This window comes from Tribolium madens, unplaced genomic scaffold, assembly GCF_015345945.1.
Source record: "Tribolium madens isolate multiple individuals breed KSU strain unplaced genomic scaffold, Tmad_KSU_1.1 Scaffold_19;HRSCAF=116;Tcas5.2_LG9, whole genome shotgun sequence".
Taxonomy (NCBI): domain Eukaryota; kingdom Metazoa; phylum Arthropoda; class Insecta; order Coleoptera; family Tenebrionidae; genus Tribolium; species Tribolium madens.
Genome location: NW_025400983.1, coordinates 10,315,066 through 10,334,408, shown reverse-complemented (window position 1 = coordinate 10,334,408; position 19,343 = coordinate 10,315,066). Strand labels below are relative to the sequence as shown.

The 19,343-nt window shown below is 31.4% G+C and overlaps 3 protein-coding genes across 7 annotated transcripts in view; 1 reads left to right on the top strand and 2 right to left on the bottom strand.

Annotated features, from left to right (window-relative positions):
• LOC123015429 (protein sidekick) overlaps positions 1-10,725 on the bottom strand; it is a 60,230-nt gene extending 49,505 nt beyond the window's left edge. For all 5 annotated transcript variants that reach the window (XM_044415141.1, XM_044415144.1, XM_044415142.1 and 2 more), the window contains exon 1: positions 10,245-10,725. In XM_044415141.1, the coding sequence (XP_044271076.1) occupies positions 10,245-10,365 (121 nt within the window). In that variant the 5' untranslated portion in view covers positions 10,366-10,725. The remainder of the gene's footprint in view (positions 1-10,244) is intronic.
• Positions 10,726-11,988: 1,263 nt separating this feature from the next.
• LOC123013113 (40S ribosomal protein S15Aa) lies at positions 11,989-12,894 on the top strand. The gene is made up of 3 exons (XM_044411461.1): positions 11,989-12,088; positions 12,410-12,710; positions 12,764-12,894. The coding sequence occupies exons 2-3, from the start codon at positions 12,412-12,414 to the stop codon at positions 12,855-12,857; spliced, it is 393 nt and encodes a 130-aa protein (XP_044267396.1). The 5' UTR covers positions 11,989-12,088; positions 12,410-12,411; the 3' UTR covers positions 12,858-12,894.
• Positions 12,885-18,905, bottom strand: LOC123013104 (mitochondrial Rho GTPase). Its single transcript, XM_044411448.1, has 10 exons — positions 18,560-18,905; positions 18,024-18,431; positions 17,824-17,976; positions 17,443-17,771; positions 17,060-17,388; positions 16,879-17,009; positions 16,612-16,827; positions 16,360-16,556; positions 13,631-13,702; positions 12,885-13,393 (listed from the first exon to the last, which is right to left on the bottom strand). Exons 2-10 carry the CDS (start codon positions 18,423-18,425, stop codon positions 13,261-13,263), a joined length of 1,962 nt encoding a protein of 653 aa, XP_044267383.1. The 5' UTR covers positions 18,426-18,431; positions 18,560-18,905; the 3' UTR covers positions 12,885-13,260.
• Positions 18,906-19,343: the final 438 nt, after the last annotated feature.

Sequence of the window (19,343 nt, the reverse complement as noted above, 5' to 3'; positions counted from 1 at the left end):
AACTAATTACGCCCTATTGTAAGCACCAATATGAAAAAGTTCAGATGGGATGATAGAGACAGGCGTAATCGTCGATAATAAAAGCCCTCAGTGTCACTTTTTTTAAAAAATATGAATATATTGTGACACTCTCATGTTATTTCAAAACGAGGAATTTTCTGTTGATTCTACAAAATTGAATAAAATTTCAAATTCCATCCAGTGAGGTCAATAAAGTGGCAGCGAATTCCTAGGTGGACCTGCCGTTGACCAATATTTTCTTCTTTCAATATATAAAAGTGAAAAACAGGGCGAAAGGGAACAATTTTCGCCCCGTGTTGAACGGATTCAAAGTCTTGTAAATTTCATTTTTAACATACAAAAAGTCGTTGACACTGTACGTTAATAAGAGAGTAGGAGGTGGGAATTGCTTAATAGATCCAGTGCTCGAATTTGCACAAAATTGTTATTCCTAGTGTAAGTTAGTGTATTATTAATTTCATTTTTGTTTATTGGTGTTGGAAACTTTATATCGTAAATTTTTAAAAATAACTCCAAAATACTTATCAATTATTATTCTTTGAAGAGTTTAAAAAAATCAATAAATTATAGTGTATTATTATTATTACTATTTCCAACCAAAAATGTGTCAACATTCTGTTTAAATATTTTATATACACAAAAATTACAGAGCACAATTAATCACATTTAGCCATAAACGTGAGTAATGGTTATTAAAAATTACCCCATAAACAATTCAAATAATTTATTTTTATTATATTCTGCCACCAATCTAAAATAATTTTATTAATAACGCAATTATGTTAAACTAATATATAAATTGTATGAGCTTCAAAATGTTTAAATAAAAATAATAATAATTACAGCACTTTTAATTTTAATAAGTGGCGAATCTAGACTCTTTCATTTCGAGCCCCGACTAAATTTGTAAGTATTATCAAAAGCTTGCATAAAAATAAAAATGCATTAATATTACCTAATTATATACCCAATAAAGAATTTCTGAAAAACATCTACCAGAGGTCAACAGAAAGTATAGAACCAAACGTTTTTTGCTTAAACTATTTATTTTTTTGAACAACTAATTGATGAATGATACTATAACACTATAAAAATGTGACGTTTTTAATTTAATTTTTATTTTTTTCAACTGGCAACCCACTATAGTACCTTTTATTACAAAAAATGTGATCCAAGGATTATAATATCCATATTTTGACAAACATTTACCACTTAAAAAAAAGTCGCCCAACTCAAAAACATAAAAACATGATGAAATTTTTATAGCACTGTGATTATTATTAATTGTTTTTCAGAACGCAAATTATTTAAAAAATCGCTTGGTTCCATACTTTTTGTTGACGTTGTGTATGAAAATGATTTATTTCTTAATACTTTCGGGTTTTACTGAAAGTTTCAAGTGTAAAATTATGAACCCCGCTCAAGCCTCGGCAGGTTAAATTCGTCGTCACTGGTAATAATTAATATCAAATATCCATAGAAATATTCGATTATTGTTCTCTTTTTTCCAATTTACAATAATTATTACCGTCATTTTCATTTCTATACTCGGGTTCGTATTAATGTGCATGGAAGTAGTCGTTGGAAGGAATCATTTTAAGGTGGCAACCATGCAAAAATTCAAACAATCCAAAACTAAATCTTTCTTACAAATTATTTTTTCATATAAATGTGTACCCCAGGTAGCAAAAAATAATTAAAATTAACAACTCAATTAACATAGGATAGCAAACAAAGATTTTTGCTCGGATTTTTGTCATTATTGATGTGATTAAATTTGTTCTGAATGACATTATTGACATTTTTTGTGTGAATCAGCCTTAAGTTAAAGGTGCATTTAGACTTCTACAACCTACTTGATGCACATTAATATGAAAAACAGTATACCTACATATTTTATTCACTGTACAGTGAGAAAAAAAATAAATAAAATGACATGAAAAACTAGAAACTGACTGTTGTCTAAACTTCAGTTTTTCTTGACTCTTGTTTTAATCAATAAAATATATACCAGGTGAATAAAAAGTATGGAACGAAGCGTTTTTCTCGTAAACTAACCACTTTACAAAAAAAATAATTAGTGTAGCGTAAAGTCCAATTAAAATGTGACCATTTATCAAGAATAACATTTTTCGAATTTTTTTTTAGTTTTCGAGTTCTGGAAAAAAATTTTTTTTTTTAATGGCAACCCACTATGGTAATTTTTTAAATTAAAGATTATGATCTAAAAATGACCTCTAATTAAACAGAATTGTTTTCTAGTCAGTACTTTTTTTTTAATAAATTGTTAAAGTTGCGTTCCGAGCCCATCACGAAGATTTTCCGAACTTGAACGAGGGAGTCGTTTCATGACTTTGGTCGTTGGAGAGCCCGGTTTTTGGTGCAGGTGCTTTGGGGTGGTTCCGGATGGATCAAAAAATGTAAAAACAAATCATTTTCTTCTATTTTTAGTCCATTCGAAACCACCCCAAAGCACATGCATAGAAATCAGCGCTCTAACATGATGAAAAGCATGAAACAACCACTTCGGTTAAGTTCGGAAAATCTTCGTGATAAGCTCGGAACGCAACTTTAACAATTAATTAAAGAAAAAGTACTGGCTAAAAAACAATTTTATATAATTAAAGGTCATTTTTAGATCATAATCTTTAATTAAAAAAATTATCATGGTGGGTTGCCATTTAAAAAAAATTTTTTTTTCTAAAACCCGAAAACTAAAAGAAATTTCGAAAAATGTTATTCTTGATAAATGGTCACATTTTAATTGGACTTTACGCTACACTAATTATTTTTTTGTAAAGTGGTTAGTTTACGAGAAAAACGCTTCGTTCCATACTTTTTATTCACCTGGTATGTAAAAAACAAAATATCAATTTATAAGACAATTTCTTTATTTTGTAAGTTTGAAATTTAAAAATGTGGCAAACTTAATGATTACAAAATGTGGTCGATGAGTTAATTCGTGTTTCTCAAATTAACTTTGCTCAAATAAATCAAGATCTAAGCTCCTTTTCACCAATACTCGTAAATCGTCTATCACTTCACTTACCACAATTTTCCCAATTTCTAGAGCATAATAAATACAGTCCAGATGTTCGAATAAAAATACAAACGAGGCAACAATTCAATTGACACTCGGTATAAATATTTACACTCGGTAAGTCAAGAATTCGACTTTCGCAATTTTTCACTTAGCGTTTAATTACTCCGTTTAATGTATAAATAAAATCTAAAGGTTTCCTAAGTGACTCACACATTACAAAAATAGTAAGACTTAATTTAAATTTGTAATGATCGTGAACTTCAAAAGCGTATCTCGGAGGTTAATTAAACTCGAGAATTGTTGTAATAGAACGTTCAGAAAAATCGTTCTATTTTAGCAAGAGAAAATTATGTTCAATGAGTTATTTCCACATTTGCAGACATATTAAATTTCTATTCTAATTTTACAAGTCCTCTTTTACAAATCGGATTAATGGAAACAAAGCACGGGTATAAGTTACTAACCGAAGCTTTACAAAATCCAAGAACTAGTTTTATATATTTTATTAGTAGAAGGATTAAGTAGATTCGTAGTTTTTTTTTGCAATAAAAACCCCAATGAGATAGTTAAATAATTCAGTTCAAAGCAATTCTCTACTACAAAAATCCTTCAGGATTTTTAAATAGTTGAAAAGGGTCATTAGAGTAATTGCCTTGTCTCATTACTACCGTTCGAAAAAAATAAGTAATATGTTAGCAGCTTTTTTAATAACGTCCTAACCGGACTCTTCCTTTTTTAATAAGCATTCTTGTCGGATAAAGTTTAATTAAAATCATGGATAATTAAGAGATAACAGTACACAAAAGAAAGTGAATTATTATATTCTAGAAATAAACGACAGACCGTTCTGTCAAACAAAAGATTTTTTCAATGGAAACATTAACAAAAGTTTAATTTTAGCATATTTTAGGGTGAGTTTATTATTGCAATAATAAGGGTTAGGCGAGGATATAGGGTCGACTAATTTCGCTCACTAGATGTGACTCTTGTTACACATTCCGCAGTCAGAACAATAAATTGTTAATTTCCTGCTGGCCTTTTCGCTATTTTCAGATATTCGCACTTTTTTTCGAAGAACGAGAATTGATTGCGACCGTAAGTTAGCATCAATTTATTTTATTCAATCCCCAAGTATATACTCAAATTACTGAACTTAAGTAAATTAATCTAAATGAATGTTCACCTGGCGTGTTTCGAAATCTTAATCTCAATTATATTAAATTGACCGAGGATACATTTAGACAATTGCGACCGTTTGGTCCAGAGGATTCTTTCAGTTACACCTGGCGACCCGACCCTCTGGTTTACCTGCCAACGAAAGAATGAAAGAAAGAAAAACGGATGTATGATCGATTTCGTCTGGACGGTGTAAAGAAGCTAGGTATTATAAAGCAGTAGAGTGGAAGTACATTTGTATAAGGAAATTCTATTTTATGGAAAATGGTTGTATGAATCTATACCGTACCATTATATGAATAAATTCGTTTATGTAGAAAAGCGCATCTATCTGAAAACTCAACAGATAACTTGGTACAGCCAGTTTAACAGAAATAAATTCACGTTTTATATTTCATTTTCAGCAGGTTGTTATTTTCGTGACAAACGTCGCCTTGCTCGAATTTTTTACCGCTGCGCTGCGAAATTTTCATTTTTATAGCCTTCTCGCATGATCTTTAATAATTTTTATTTTCATAATTAACTGCTTCATCAGGACCGTTTTGAGCCGGATTAATTGGCAATCTCTTCAAATTATCTGCTGCAAATCCGAGCTTTGTTGGCCCTAATTTTAAAACCAATGAGCAAAAAATTTCCAATTAATTTCTTTGCAATAAAGACACACTAGAGCATATGCAACAAACATACAGTTTGGTTACCCATATTTCCTACAAAATCCTATAATCCAGAAAATTTTGTTCATATAAGCCAATGTAAATATTAAATCGAGACCCTTCTGTGATTTTTTTCTACGCTCTTCTTGATCCATAAATAAATTCATAAAATTAGACACTTGATTAGTGGGTATATGCATTAATGAAAACAGAATCAAAGATGTCAACTTATATCGTATGATGGCTTGTAAATAAATAACCAAAAACCCCATGAAAACAAAACAGAACATTATTGATTGGTATGTTAATAATTCAAACTCAATTTTTATTAAAACCTAGTACATACATAATAATTAAAATAAATTATAGGTTGAAAACAACATTTATCGCAAAAGGTTTTGGCACCACCTTCCACCTTTGCAGACATGTGTAATCTAATTTATACATATCTGTTTGCCTCAGTACCTTAGAGTTAGTTACCTGAATAATAATACATTTATATATTTACCAATAAAAAAATTCTTTAATGATCAGGATTGGTAAATTTTAAAAAGTACGGCTACTGATAAATATTTAGGCACATTAGAACAGATATTATTATACATGCAAATTGTCTACTATAATACTCTTATTTTTCCAATTGTTTTATTATTATTTTTTTTAATGACCTCAGTTTTATAGTGTGAGTGATCACCCTGAATAAATAATGAAATTGTAGGTTTCTACCAGCAAACTCTTGACAAAAACGTACTGACTAATCTTTGATCTAGTTCTCTAATACGAATTTCGTTTAAAATCTAACAAAAAAATCAATTAAAAGCTTTACAACACAACAGATTTTTCTGAATTATACTCAGTTTCCTATGTTTCATCAACAATAATTACACTAGTTTACAAATAATAACTTGTTAAATATACATTTAATCAAATTATTATTTTTATGTTTATTTACCTTTAATTAAACAAAAAAATTGTTAATTTTTTTATAACGTCACAGTTTTTTGTTACAAATGATAAATTTTCCTGCATTCTGCCTCCGATTTAAAATTTATTTAAAATTCAAATTGTAGCTGAATTATTGCAAAATTATCACCAGATGGGTCTAAATGGGTCTTAAAATACATTTCATTGACTGTAATTTGGACTCATTTTCTAAAAATGAGTGAGGAACAAGACGAGCGTTTTCATCAAATATCGCCACAAAAGTTTTCAAAAGTTTTTAAAACGAAAATATGTTAGGAGATTACTGATGGGCTGTTTTAAAAAAAACTAATACAAAAAACTAGAAAAAATAAAGTAAAATAACTTATTTTTAATTTGTTTGGCGATTTTTGTATTTTTGTTAATTACACGTTTCTTAAACGTGACGTGATAGACTTTTTTGAATATTTTTTTTGAACTCAGTGCTTCGAAATCTAAAAAAATATAACTTTCAACTAAGGTATAGAAATTGTGTAAACTAGTGTTATCAACAAAAATTGATACCAATCTCTTTTTTTATTTAGGTACTATCCAATAAAATAAACATTACAGTTTCGCCACTGCAAATGTCGGGGTTGAAATTCTATTAGCATACGTATTTTGGTCTTTAACACCCTTGTAAAATGTTTAATTCGCTTAATCTTTTTAATCGATGAATCCACACGGTTATTTCCAGCTGAATATTTTTGCAATAAAGGTGTTCAAGTTGATGAAATATGAAAAACACGTAGACCTGTTCAAATTTAAAATAAACGTTTAAATTCCAAACAATTTGATTGGAAAAATAAACCCGTCATGTGTGAAACACATCCTGGACATTTATGATGTCGTCATAATTGGCCTAATAAATAGGGAATATCCTAATAAAAAAAGATAACGTCTTTTGATGGTAGAAAAGTAATCCTTGTTGGATATAACTTGGTGACTGGTCACATTCCAAAGCTACAGGTATTTCCTTTGTGGCCGCTTACTCGGCTCTTAGGCTGTGCTAACTACCCGAGATAACACGGAGGTAACGTCACAGTCTGACACATCGCTGGCTTTTATTATGCAAAGGTCATATGCACTTTTCGACGACTAAAAATTCAGAGTGTATCTGACGTTAATTTGCCTTTCATTTAAATCCTTTGACTATCGCATTTGATACTTTAATAACAAAACTGTCTCAAACACTTGATCGAAAAGCTTATAAAAGAAAACGATTTTACCTGTAAGAAAGCACGAATTTCAGGCTCAATTTAAAAAAATCTTATTCAATTAGAATTAATTAAGCCATCTTGACCGTAATTTCGTCCTTGCTCTAACATGCAATACTTTAATAAAAATGACCTCGCAGCAAAAGCAACCATTTGTGACTCAACCATAATAAAAGAAAAGTTTTTCGAGTTATCCATTAGCTTACTTTCATTTGGGCATTGTTTCGCTCTTTTGTCATTCGTTTTAATCATTTCCGGCCCACCTATGCTTCTGGGTGTACCCGATATTTCCGCTTTGTGAATTGATTATCGATTCGTTGTTAAAAACTAAAATTGTTTAAAAATTCACAAAAAATCAACAAAGCCAAAAAGAATTTATAATGAAAAGTTGGAGCAATAATTATCAACGTTTGAAGCTTTTTACTCTCGATAGTTACACAGCTATTATCTCAAATACCTGTTAAAGCAAATAGAATGGTAAAAAACAAATAATAATAGTTCAAGGACAGTGTTACTCAAGATAAAGTAACTAATCTATCACTGTGATAATTTTGGCCCCAATCCAATTAAATCCCCATTCATGAAATGCGGTCACCGACTCGCGAAACCCAATCAGTAAGTGCAATCTGTCTCATGTCTTTAAATTTTACAAGTCGTTAATTTTCGGCATATCTCTAATCTTAAACTAACGAAAATAAACCATTCGGAAGCACGCCATCGCCAGTTTGATATCTTACAACTGCAAAATTAAAAATATTCTTTTACTTCAAATAAATAACCCCAGACAAGGTTAGCTTATCAACGTCAAGTCGATTGTAGCAGGAATTACTCTTCCATATACCTAACCGTTTATTTTTATTTACCTTTAAACGAATAAATTTTGAATTGGGAACTAAGCCATGTGTTTTGTTTTGAACGACCACCCTGAATTTGGTCATAAATTAACACATGAAAACAATCGACGGTCAATTTAACTCGATTTGTTGGATGTTAGTAAAGTAATTTAAATTTTCAACTTTAGAGCGTAATGGGTTTTTGTAATCAAAATGCATATCTGCATAATTGTATGTAGAACGTTGTGTAAAACAACAGATTTGTTTTATCCACCGCCACTGCTTTAATTTATACATTTTGCCCCTATAACCTATTTATTTCAAAGCTAAATTCACGAAATATAATCGATTTCTTTAAAAAAAATGTGTTCTTAATTGTTCTTATTTGTGTTATAAAAATGACTTTGCAGTTGCTATTTTTGCTCTTGAAATTTTTAAACACCTATAAATAGAATTAAGAAAAAGTAGCACGCAAAGATGTGAAAAAGTTACTCTGTAAACCATAATAATTAATAAGATAACAAGAGTTTAATGATTGTTAGATCAACAATTCCAACAGCGCGTCATTTCGTAGGAATCGTAGTAATATGTAAGAAAATAGCTATAAACGAAAAACTTTTCTTGAGAGAATAAGTAATTTCTTGTAATTTTAAATAGTCATAAATTATTTATAGCGTAAGTGCATTAAGCGATTAGAAGCAACGTAGCTTCAAATTATTTCTTAATTAACATTCGACATAATTAGTTTATAGTCGAAGGAAGGTTCTAAATTTGTAGGATTGCAATTTTGGGTCAATATACTAGTCAATGCTAGAAAATTATGTCAAAAATATTTTCGATTAGAAAATTTGTAATGAAGCAAATTTAAAACTAAAAGAGCCACATTTAAACCAATTACCACAATTTTTATTCTAGAGGGAGAGTTGTTACAGGACCATTAAAAATAATCGAATTTTATATTTTTTTTTTACATTAAATATGTATTGTTAAAATCTTATTAACTCTCACACTTAACTTCCTTTAACTCACTTTTAATTTAAGACCAAAAAAGTGGTCAAATGTGCGGGCAGAAGAGTTCAAAGAGACCATAAAAATTCAAAAAAAACTCCCACCAAAAACTAATTTAAAAGCTGTTTTAAGAAGTGATATGCTAGTGTTGAAAAATGTATAATTATAATAGCAAGTCAAAAGCAATATTTTGAAAGAACTAAATTAAATTTTGTTAAATTGTTCAATCACGGTATTTACTGATCAAACCTCGTACACTTATTTTGTGAAAACACATGATGATAAAATAATAAAGAATCCATTTATAATTTCGCTGGTGTAGATAACTAAGAACGTCGACTATAATAAAATCAGAAGCAAAAAGACGAACTATTCTGTCAGCAACTCTACTCTTGCAATTTAAAAAGATTTAAACGACAGCTAGCTGATGTGGAGATTTTCATTATTACATGTGGCTTTTATTAACTTAAAATATTACGTGGAAAATAACACCAAAGCAAAAAAATTCAATTTCTATTTTTAGTCGCGATAAAGGCGACAAAACGAGTTAAATACATTAAAGTCGGATTTGCAAAAATTAAAACTAAAACGAAAGTCTAAATTTTAGTACGGTAGCGCATTCTGATGCAATGCACTTTCTTCTCTCTATCAATTATAAAGAACATTTTCAACACTGATACAGATTCAACTCAAATACCAAATAATTTCTGCATTAAACCATTTAAATACCATTCTGTGAAAGTATTAAAAACCTGACGCTGAAATTCTCTCGTTTTAATTGCATTTTTAATGGAGCACTGCAGTGAGGTAACTTACTTATGGCAAGGCCGCCAATTACCAAGAGTTTATCTAAAATGGGAATTTTAACTTATTAAAACACCTGAATATAATAATTAACATCATTAAGACTGAATAACAATACAAACGATTCAATTATTTCTGGTAACTCAAAAATACTTTCTTTTCTGGATCCATAGATTATTTCACAACTCTCATCATTGAAATACGAATGGTGACCAATTTCAGGTAAAAATATGGTACAACAGGTAAGAAAAGTGTTTTATTGATCCCAGAGAGCTAAATGTGCAAGTGAAAAAAAAGTATGCACATATTTATGCTCTTGGAGTTTTGTATTTATTTTGATGAGACAGCACCTCACCTAAATTAATAATTGCCTTTCTATGAGGCCAATTAATTTTGAATAATGAGTTAACAAAGAAAGCAATGGCAATTTGCTAGAATAAAGTGGTAACAATAACAAACGAACGTGAAGCAATAAAAACCATAGCAACATGGATTTAACACTAAAGAGTAATAAAAGTTTTCTACTCACCAGCTAAAGCATCGTGAGGAACACTAGCTAAATATACAATAAATAAATAAGTTTTAATCCCTAAAAACATGTGTCGTGTTTTCCGTTCCTTCTCTTCCATTGTGCACCTCTTCACCAACATTTTAATAGTTTCGTCCAGTCTAACAAAAACAGGTGAAAAGTTGGGAAACTCACTTTGATTTTACATTGTGATGCACTTTTTCACTTCATTTTTAACACCACGGACCGTAAAACGGCTATCGGCATCTCACCGATACCACCTGTAGATGCAGTAACAAACGCACCGTTAACTTTTACATAGCCGTCCCCTCTCTTGTAATAGACATAATTATAAAATCATTTCGCAGATCTTTTGATTACTAATCGAAAGATTTGGTTTCGATAAGTTGATAAAGTTTTGAATTGAATTTTTTGTTGTGCGCGTCTTTTCGAACGAAGACATTTAACGACGTGCTACGCACACCACCGCACAAACATACAACAAAACTTTTACGGGAATAATCCCCGCTTTTATTATCCAAACGACGCTAGGTGGCGCCACGTAATGGTCACAGGGTCGCCAACAGGAGAAAAGTAAAAGCTGATTTGCTTATCAGTTTGATAAAAAGAGAACAATTTCGATAGTGCGGACTATCAAATATCTTATTCCACTCATGTACTCAGAAAGGTTAATTTGTTTTTAGAGCACATACTCGTTTAAAATTTAAAAAGATGAGGAAAATTGCTTTTTCTCCCTTGATCGTAATATGCATTCCTTATTAGATAAAAAAAAAGTTCCTCAAGTCAAGAAACAAAAAGCTTTATTGCGCGTATTTTTTATATAATTTATAATTCATGCGAGTTTCGTTAGTTGGTACAGTTGGAGACAAAATACTTTGGTCGTCACTTTTCTGACACTTTAATGTAATTCAAGCTTTAACGTTAAAATGAATGACAATTTCAAATTAATGACAGCTATTATATTTTTCTATCAAAAATATGTACAACTTCTCAACTGTGATTGACAGTAGCTAAAAATAAAGTTAACAGTCCTAAAGCATGCTTTACAATTTAATGTCACTCAAGTGACATTGACGACCAAAGTATTTTGTCTCCAACTGTACTTTTATAGTTTGTAAAATGGAAAGTCGTAAATGAAAAAGTTTTACTTTATTGATTTTGAATAAGTAAAATTTATTATTTAAAAACAATTTTTCTAATACAGTGGCAGATATGGAATTTGGGACATCAAATTTATGTCTGTTCAAAAAATGTCAATGTAAGCCACGCTTTATTGTCATTAAAATTGACATTTGAAACTAAAATTTGAAAGTTATAGTTGAAATTTATTTTCTTCGTCGATTTTCCGAAACAATAATGCCTGCAATACGTACGTATTTTTATATAAGTTCAATAAATTATTTTGATTTGTTGTCCTTTTTTCTCTAGCTATCACTATCAGAGTAAATATTACAAAAACCGAAAGTGAGGTTAGTTGCCTAAGGCCTGTTTTACATTTTTATGTCAGTCGAATGACAAATATACAATACCATTTGTGGAAACATTTGTAAAAAAAAATGTGTGGATGTGTGACACAAAATAAAATAACAATTAAACAAAAAATAATTAAAATAAAAATCAATTTCCTATCAAATACTTATTTTTGATCATAGAATATTAAAAAAACTTCTGATGCAAAACGCATATAAAAGGATAAAAGAAGTTGCGGATATTTTTGTTAACAGAGTTTAAATTTAGCGCGACAAAAAGATCGGTTAACCGGTCGGTAAAACAGGTTTCACTTCCTTTTCGTGTGTATTTCATGAGCGTGAGCTGCTCTGCAGAAAACACAAAATAAACCACAGGTAATCAAAGTTTCTTGAAATCATCCACTACTTAAAACAAGCCTAAAATCTTCTGCAATCTTTATTCTATCCTCCACAATTCATATTATCACTATTTTGGACGTAAAATCTTGAAAAAACCGTATTGGTTGACAAGTCAACTGACAGGTTACTCACATTGTGACATTACCACCCAAATTTTGAATGAGATTTGAATGTTTTTTACCACTTGCAGTTTCATAAACTTAATTGCAACAATAATGGAATTTTTTACGTTATTGTTTTAATTTTTTTTGTATACTAAGGGTAAATATTCTAACTTAACCTCAATTTTTATTGCAGAGATGGTGCGGATGAACGTTTTGAGTGATGCACTCAAATCCATCAATAATGCCGAAAAACGGGGTAAAAGGCAAGTTTTGATTCGTCCATGCTCCAAAGTCATTATCAAATTTTTAACTGTAATGATGAAGCATGGCTACATTGGTGAATTTGAGATTGTTGACGATCACAGAAGTGGGAAAATTGTGGTAAATTTAACTGGTAGACTGAATAAATGTGGAGTTATTTCGCCAAGATTCGATGTTCCGATTACACATATTGAAAAGTGGACGAACAATTTGTTACCTTCACGTCAGTTTGGGTAAGTTTTTGAAATCTTAAAATGTGAGGTTTTATTTACTTTCTTTGTGTCAGGTATGTTGTATTGACCACAAGCGGGGGTATTATGGATCACGAAGAAGCCAGAAGGAAACATCTGGGAGGAAAAATTCTTGGATTTTTCTTTTAATGTAAAGTTATTTAATAAAGTTACAACTTTATAAAAAGTGATTTTATTCAATCCCAGTAAGTAGGTGGAAGCCTTTACTTTTATTTAAAAGACAATACATTAGTTACACTATCTAAAAAACAAGAGAAAATATTAAAACCTTACCGCTAAAACTACAAAAAATACACTTTGTTTTATTTACAGTCTTGGCTTTACTAAGATCAATACTGAATCACAAAAAAACTCTGACTCGAGAAAAATTGCACAATTTGAATGAATACAATTTTGTACTTCAAAGATAAATCTACGCACACTGTTTCAACTAATTCTGATTTTTTAACCTCATAAAAACTGAAATAAATAAAATACTTCACTGATCATTCACGACTTTATTTGGTACAAGAATATATCCGTGATTTTCAAACTATCTGACTTTATCAGAACTATGCAAAACCTTCGCGACAATTAAACCGACTGCCGTAACTGCCGCTAAACTTAATCCCGCCTTCCACCACGTCCTCGTATCTGTAGGAAGTATTCCGAATTCTCGCAAATTCCTAAGAAAGACACAAATAAGAGAATTACTAAAATAGCAAGCTTTTACACAAACATGCACAAAGCTAGAAATGAAAAAACAAGCAACATGCGATAATAATTATTGTTATTTCATACAATGCATCAAAATTTATTCTAGCTAGCACAACAAGGTTTTTTTTTAATTTTATTAGTATCACAATGGTTGCTGATATTAGTAAGTAAACAAAAACATTCGTAAATGTATAAATTGTAGCAACCTGTAAAACTGATTAAACCATTCTGATGGTTGTGGGCGCAACAGTAACATATGAACCATGCGGCGTAAAGGACTGCAAAAAAATAAAAGAAACTCTTAACAAACTGTATTACAAGGGCCAATCGCAACCATTTAAGCCTTAAACCGGTGGCTAAAGTGACTACGATACTACGAAGAAACACTAAAAGGCTTAAGACAAGTTCCCTACAACAGTATGTCTTCTGTTACAAACCTGAAAGGTTTAAATTCTTACATTACGGCCCAGCAAACATTACAATTGCAATAATTTCACTTGGTAATTAAACGGTGAAATTAAATTTCTAAATACATAATTTGCTAAAGTTATAACAAAAGTACAGGATGTTTGCGGATTGCGAGCAAATATTTTAACCACTAGAAGAACTCATCAAACAACTTTTCTATTTCCAACTTACTTTTGCCAAAAACAGGTCGTTTCTGAGTTAAAATTAAAAATAAGTTGAAGCTGAAAACCCGTCTCCGCTTATGTTTTAATAATAATACATTCGTTTAAAAAAACAAAATCATGGAACGTAAACAGCGTAAAGGAGGCTTGTGTTCGCAAACAATCCTTCGAGGGTATTAATTTGAGCTGCGTACACTAATTGTTTCATGTGACCCCACAAAAAAAATCACACGGAGTTTATAAACCTGGTGATCGCGGTGGCAATGCAATTAAACCTCGCCAATCCATCTTTCGGGAAAATGGTTGTTCAACTATTTAATGATGATTGTGGCATAATGTCGTGAAGCTCCATTTTGTGAATACTACATGTCCCTCCGTGTCGCTACAGGCACGTCCTCCACCAAATCGGCCAAGACATTTTCGAAAAAAATCCAGATAAGCGGCACTAGTGGGAAACTGTGGGGTCCAAACAGGTGATCTTCAATGATCTCAGCCCAAACATTTAGTGATTTTTTTTGTGCACAAAGTTATCCCTTTTTTCTGCACAAAAACTTTCACGGTCAAATTCAGTACAAATTATTTTCATTGATATTTTTACTTCCACCTAACAAGTACAGACACACTGAGCGGCTCGTTAAAATAATGAGGGGAAAATTGCAAAAAAAAAATGGATACGGAATTTGTTTGGTCTTCAAATTGCCTTCTCATAATAAATAATTTTAGTGATTATAATAAATGCTCGCAATCCACAAAGCATCCTGTGTAAGTTTGGAAAACTTTTTTATTGTATAAAAACCACTGAAAGCCTTATTTATGATCCAAGATAAAAAAAAACAAAATTAATAATACAGGGTATTTCACATAATTTTACGAGGCCTGCACCTGTAAGGTACAATCAATAATACAAATTCCGATACGAACTCGATTACAAATTTTGAAAAATTGGAATTGTTGAAAAATTGTGCACCCTTTTAAAAATTACAACATTTTTAGTTAGTTAGTAATTAAGATAGGTAAACTAGAATCATATTTAATAGAACAAATGATAATTGTTTCTGAAAAACTGAAGTTTATGACCATTTATGAAACAGTGATTAGTTTGACAACTACTGTCATGGGTTTCCAAAATTTAAATAATTAAATCTGTATTTTTTGTATCTAGTGTTTTGTGAAGTTTGTATATTGGGGTGCGTACATTGGGCGCAAGCCTCGTAAAGTTGTGTGAAACACCCTGTATTAATTAACAAGAATGCATTCGGAAATATACTATGGAATATAACGAATTCTTGATCTTCGAAAATAATAAAACATTGGAAAATTAATTCTTTAAAGCTACTTAAAGGTCTGATAAACCCACATTAACTTTTGAAAATTCGAACAAAATACGGTTTCGTTGATTTTCTTTTTTTAATCCATCAATACCATCTCAATTCACTCTATAGTGCAAATATTCAAGAATATAAAAACGTAATGAAAGTGCATTAGCAAATGAAAAGTTAATAGAAGAAATAAATCGCCGTTAAATCTGAATGGAATTGCTATTTTTTATTAAAAATAAACTTAGTTTCATTTCAATCAGTGAAAGATAAAAAAGAGAATCTTAATATGCATATTTTTTATTATCGATTTTTCTATAAATACTTGCTTCTGTGTAGCACACATTTAAAAAAACAAACTCAAAAAATAATATATGAAAGTACTGTCCAACTTTCTAAAAACTGATTATTATTTTCAAAACCATTGAACAATTTAGCAAATCCAATATTTTTTGAGGTAAATAATTATTACATCCAGTCATAGGAACTAACAAAAACGGAACTGAAAAATGGAGAAACATTTAGAAACCTATATTTTTTTATTACTATGACAATATTGATGCAATTCGAGGTAAACACTGGAGTAAACTACTTAATAGGTAGATCATTTGTAGTATAAATACTACTAAATAATATCGGTTACTTTGTATTTTTCCTAAATCAAGCGAAAATTTCTACCTACAACTGTGTAATTAAAATTACGCTAATCATCCCAAAATTTTTGATAAAACGACAAATTAAAAATTTGGAAATAATTTGCTGCAATGCGATAGGTATACCAAACTAAAAACAAATAAACCAATTAATAAGACGACCACAATTTACATTTTTAAACATTTAAATGTCGAACATTACTTCAATGCGGTTTAACTTTCTTTAATTAAGAATTCAAATAACAACCAACCTGTGTTTGTAGAACAAAATCCAAGCTGCTTGAAACCGACTAACCCAAATTTTATTATCCCCAAACATCCCCCACAATATACTTACGGGAAAGCAGCCATTGTAGCCAACTTTACAAAAACATCCTTCCTCATGTGACCTTTAACTGAAAAATTCTGAGGTGGCAGTATTTTATATTTTTGACAAAACGTGAGCGGTTGTAATAAATACTCTTGTTTTACTTCTTCCAAATCGCTTTTACACGCGACTACCAGAACTGGTATTTTACTCTCGGCAAAATATTTCTACGGCACAAAAAAATTAAATAAATAAGATCGGAAATACGAAAACCAGACGTACAATATAAATACGTGCGATATATTCAAACGACTTGGGATTGTTGTTGTCATAGACCAAACAAGCGACATCACATTGGACCTCATGAGGCAATAAAGGGTCAGACACGTTCCTCACATTAATGTCACGTAGCACCATTATTTTTTCTTGACCGTAGACCTGTACGACATTAACTGTACAAGTGGGCGTTCCTGTATTTTCCAAGTGAGGACTTTTTTGCTAAAAGAAAACAAGTTGGCAATAAATAATATTATTATTGCCACTGTATACTTCAGTAGGCGACCTAATAAAACTCCGACAAAAACTCGACTTTCCCGCGCCCATTGGACCAATCACGTGACACTGATACACATTTCTGCTCGACTGTTTTTTCGCCAAGTCGATTTTCTTTTCTCTCGTGACTGAAAACAACGAAATGTGACTTGAATCCAATTACGGAAAATTCTAATACCTTGTACAGCCGTTACTTGACTTTCATTCTCATATATGTTGTAACCTAAATAAGCTAAATACTCGAAAGTTCTTGGGAGGTCTACTAGAGTCATTAGAGCCCATTGACACATATAACCCTGATATGTGATCCAACCTTTTTCGTTGGTTGATACCATTGCACTTACATCAGGGGGCCACGCAGGAGTCGGACAAGTCGAGAAAAGTTCAGTGTATTCCGAGGGTGATAACGCATGGTCGCGGTCTTTATCAAACCTTTCGAATATATGGGTCAAAAATTGGTACCCTTTATGAGACAATTCCGTGGTACAACCTGATGGTACCTTCAGACTATAATAACCATAACGCACAATTTCATAATTAATTAATTAATTTCTAACTCACTTTGGAAATAAATATTCTTTACACATATTTAAGTTGTCATTATAACCAAACTTCCTTAAAACGGTCCAAGTTGTCTCATTGCGCCCCCTTTGTATGAAAAGTGTGTGTAAATACAAGAAGCCCTTCAATGTAACGCAATTATGACTGACGCCATCGTCTATATTCTTTCTCAAGACGGCTTTGACATCATCAAGGACTTGAGGTTGTAAAGGGGCATTAAAACACCGACTTTGAAAATTATTCAGTTCAATGTCATTCAAAAGGCCGTCACAGTCAATATCGCAGATTTTGAATATCCGAATTAAAGCTTTTTTGCATGCTTCAGTCAGCTACAATTTAGAAATATGTAAAGTGGGCTATGTGTGACGTACGTCAACTTACGTCGGCCTTTTCAACAGAATAAATAGGAGGCGTTGGATGAAGCACCGCTTTCTGTGCATAGTAAAACATTTCCGAGATATTTTTCAGGGTTTTCGCTGAACACTCTATACAAGTTTCGATTTCTGAAAATTCATCCATAACTTGGAAAACTCCCTAAAATTATAATTGTAGATGACGTGAAACTTGGATCAATATCGTACGTCAATTGTTGAATAGTCCACAAGGTCGATTTTGTTCCCCACAAGGACCACAGGGCAGGGTTTGTCTGGGTGGTTTTGCCGGATAAGGGGCATCCAATGAGAGGAAATTCTGTCAATACTGTCATCATCATCCACGGCGTAAACAACACAAATAACGTTGGCTTTCTTAATTTGCTCATTTAGTTGTTCCTCGCTTTGTTCCGCCGCTGAATAATCGACGATATTCGTGGGGACTTGCTCTGGGGTGACATCGGCCGGGATTGTAATTTCCTCCGCTTTGCTTGGGACATTTTCCGGAAACTCTTCGCTGACTAATGAGAGGATTAACGAAGTTTTGCCAACACCGCGATCACCAACTAGGAGGATCCGAACGTTGCGTTTCATCTGGATTTTAACAACCATCTTAGACTGAAAATGAGGTTATGTCATCTCTATTTGGCCTTTGCCTGTTGTTATTAGATAACGTTTAAATTTATTAATGGAAGATTTTCGCCTCTTATCTTGATAAAATCAAAACAAACTGCAAAAATACTCACTTTTTTATCAGGGCCGGATTTTGACACTTTGTCACTTACACAACAAATAACACCCACATTACTGTAAATTTACTAAACACAACCGAAGGTACTCAAAGTCTAAATAAACTGGGTGTCTTTTGAGCCCCGTTTGTAAACAATTTTTACCGAAACCTCAAACTTCAATGAACAAATGTCAAATTTGACGCGTGCGTGACGAGATTGGCACGTAATTTAATTACTCGCTGGTTTACAGGAATTGCTTTATTTCAAAGAGAATCCAATTAAAACGGAGATTGTCTTGTTTATTATTGTTACCTCCAACATATTGGGAAGGTTTTTTCTTGACAACAGAATTTGTTTGTTTTAGGGGTTTAACATTGTGGCACCGAACACATCTCTAATCCTCCCGCAAAGTTGTTGAACTTTTTTTAGTTTTACGAGTTCTATTAATAATATTCTGGAATGGGTTCAATTTTTATGGTCCAGAATAGAATAATTAACAGTTTTCTTTGCTTTATTATACAGTGGGAGAGATTCTTTGCTGTGTGGCATTGAATGCAAATTTTTTGTCAAGACAATGGCGTAGCCAAAATCTTTTCATTGCAGTTATTAATGAAAGGCCACAAAAAAGTTAAGTTAGATATAATAAAATCTGCAACGTGTTTCACGCAATGTACGCATTTCAAAATACAGTGACAAAGTACTAGATACAACTACATTTAAAATTAATCGGAATTTCATTACAGAGTTTCTAAAAAGAATCCTCATGTACCACCTATAAAAAATAGTAGACCTGACATCA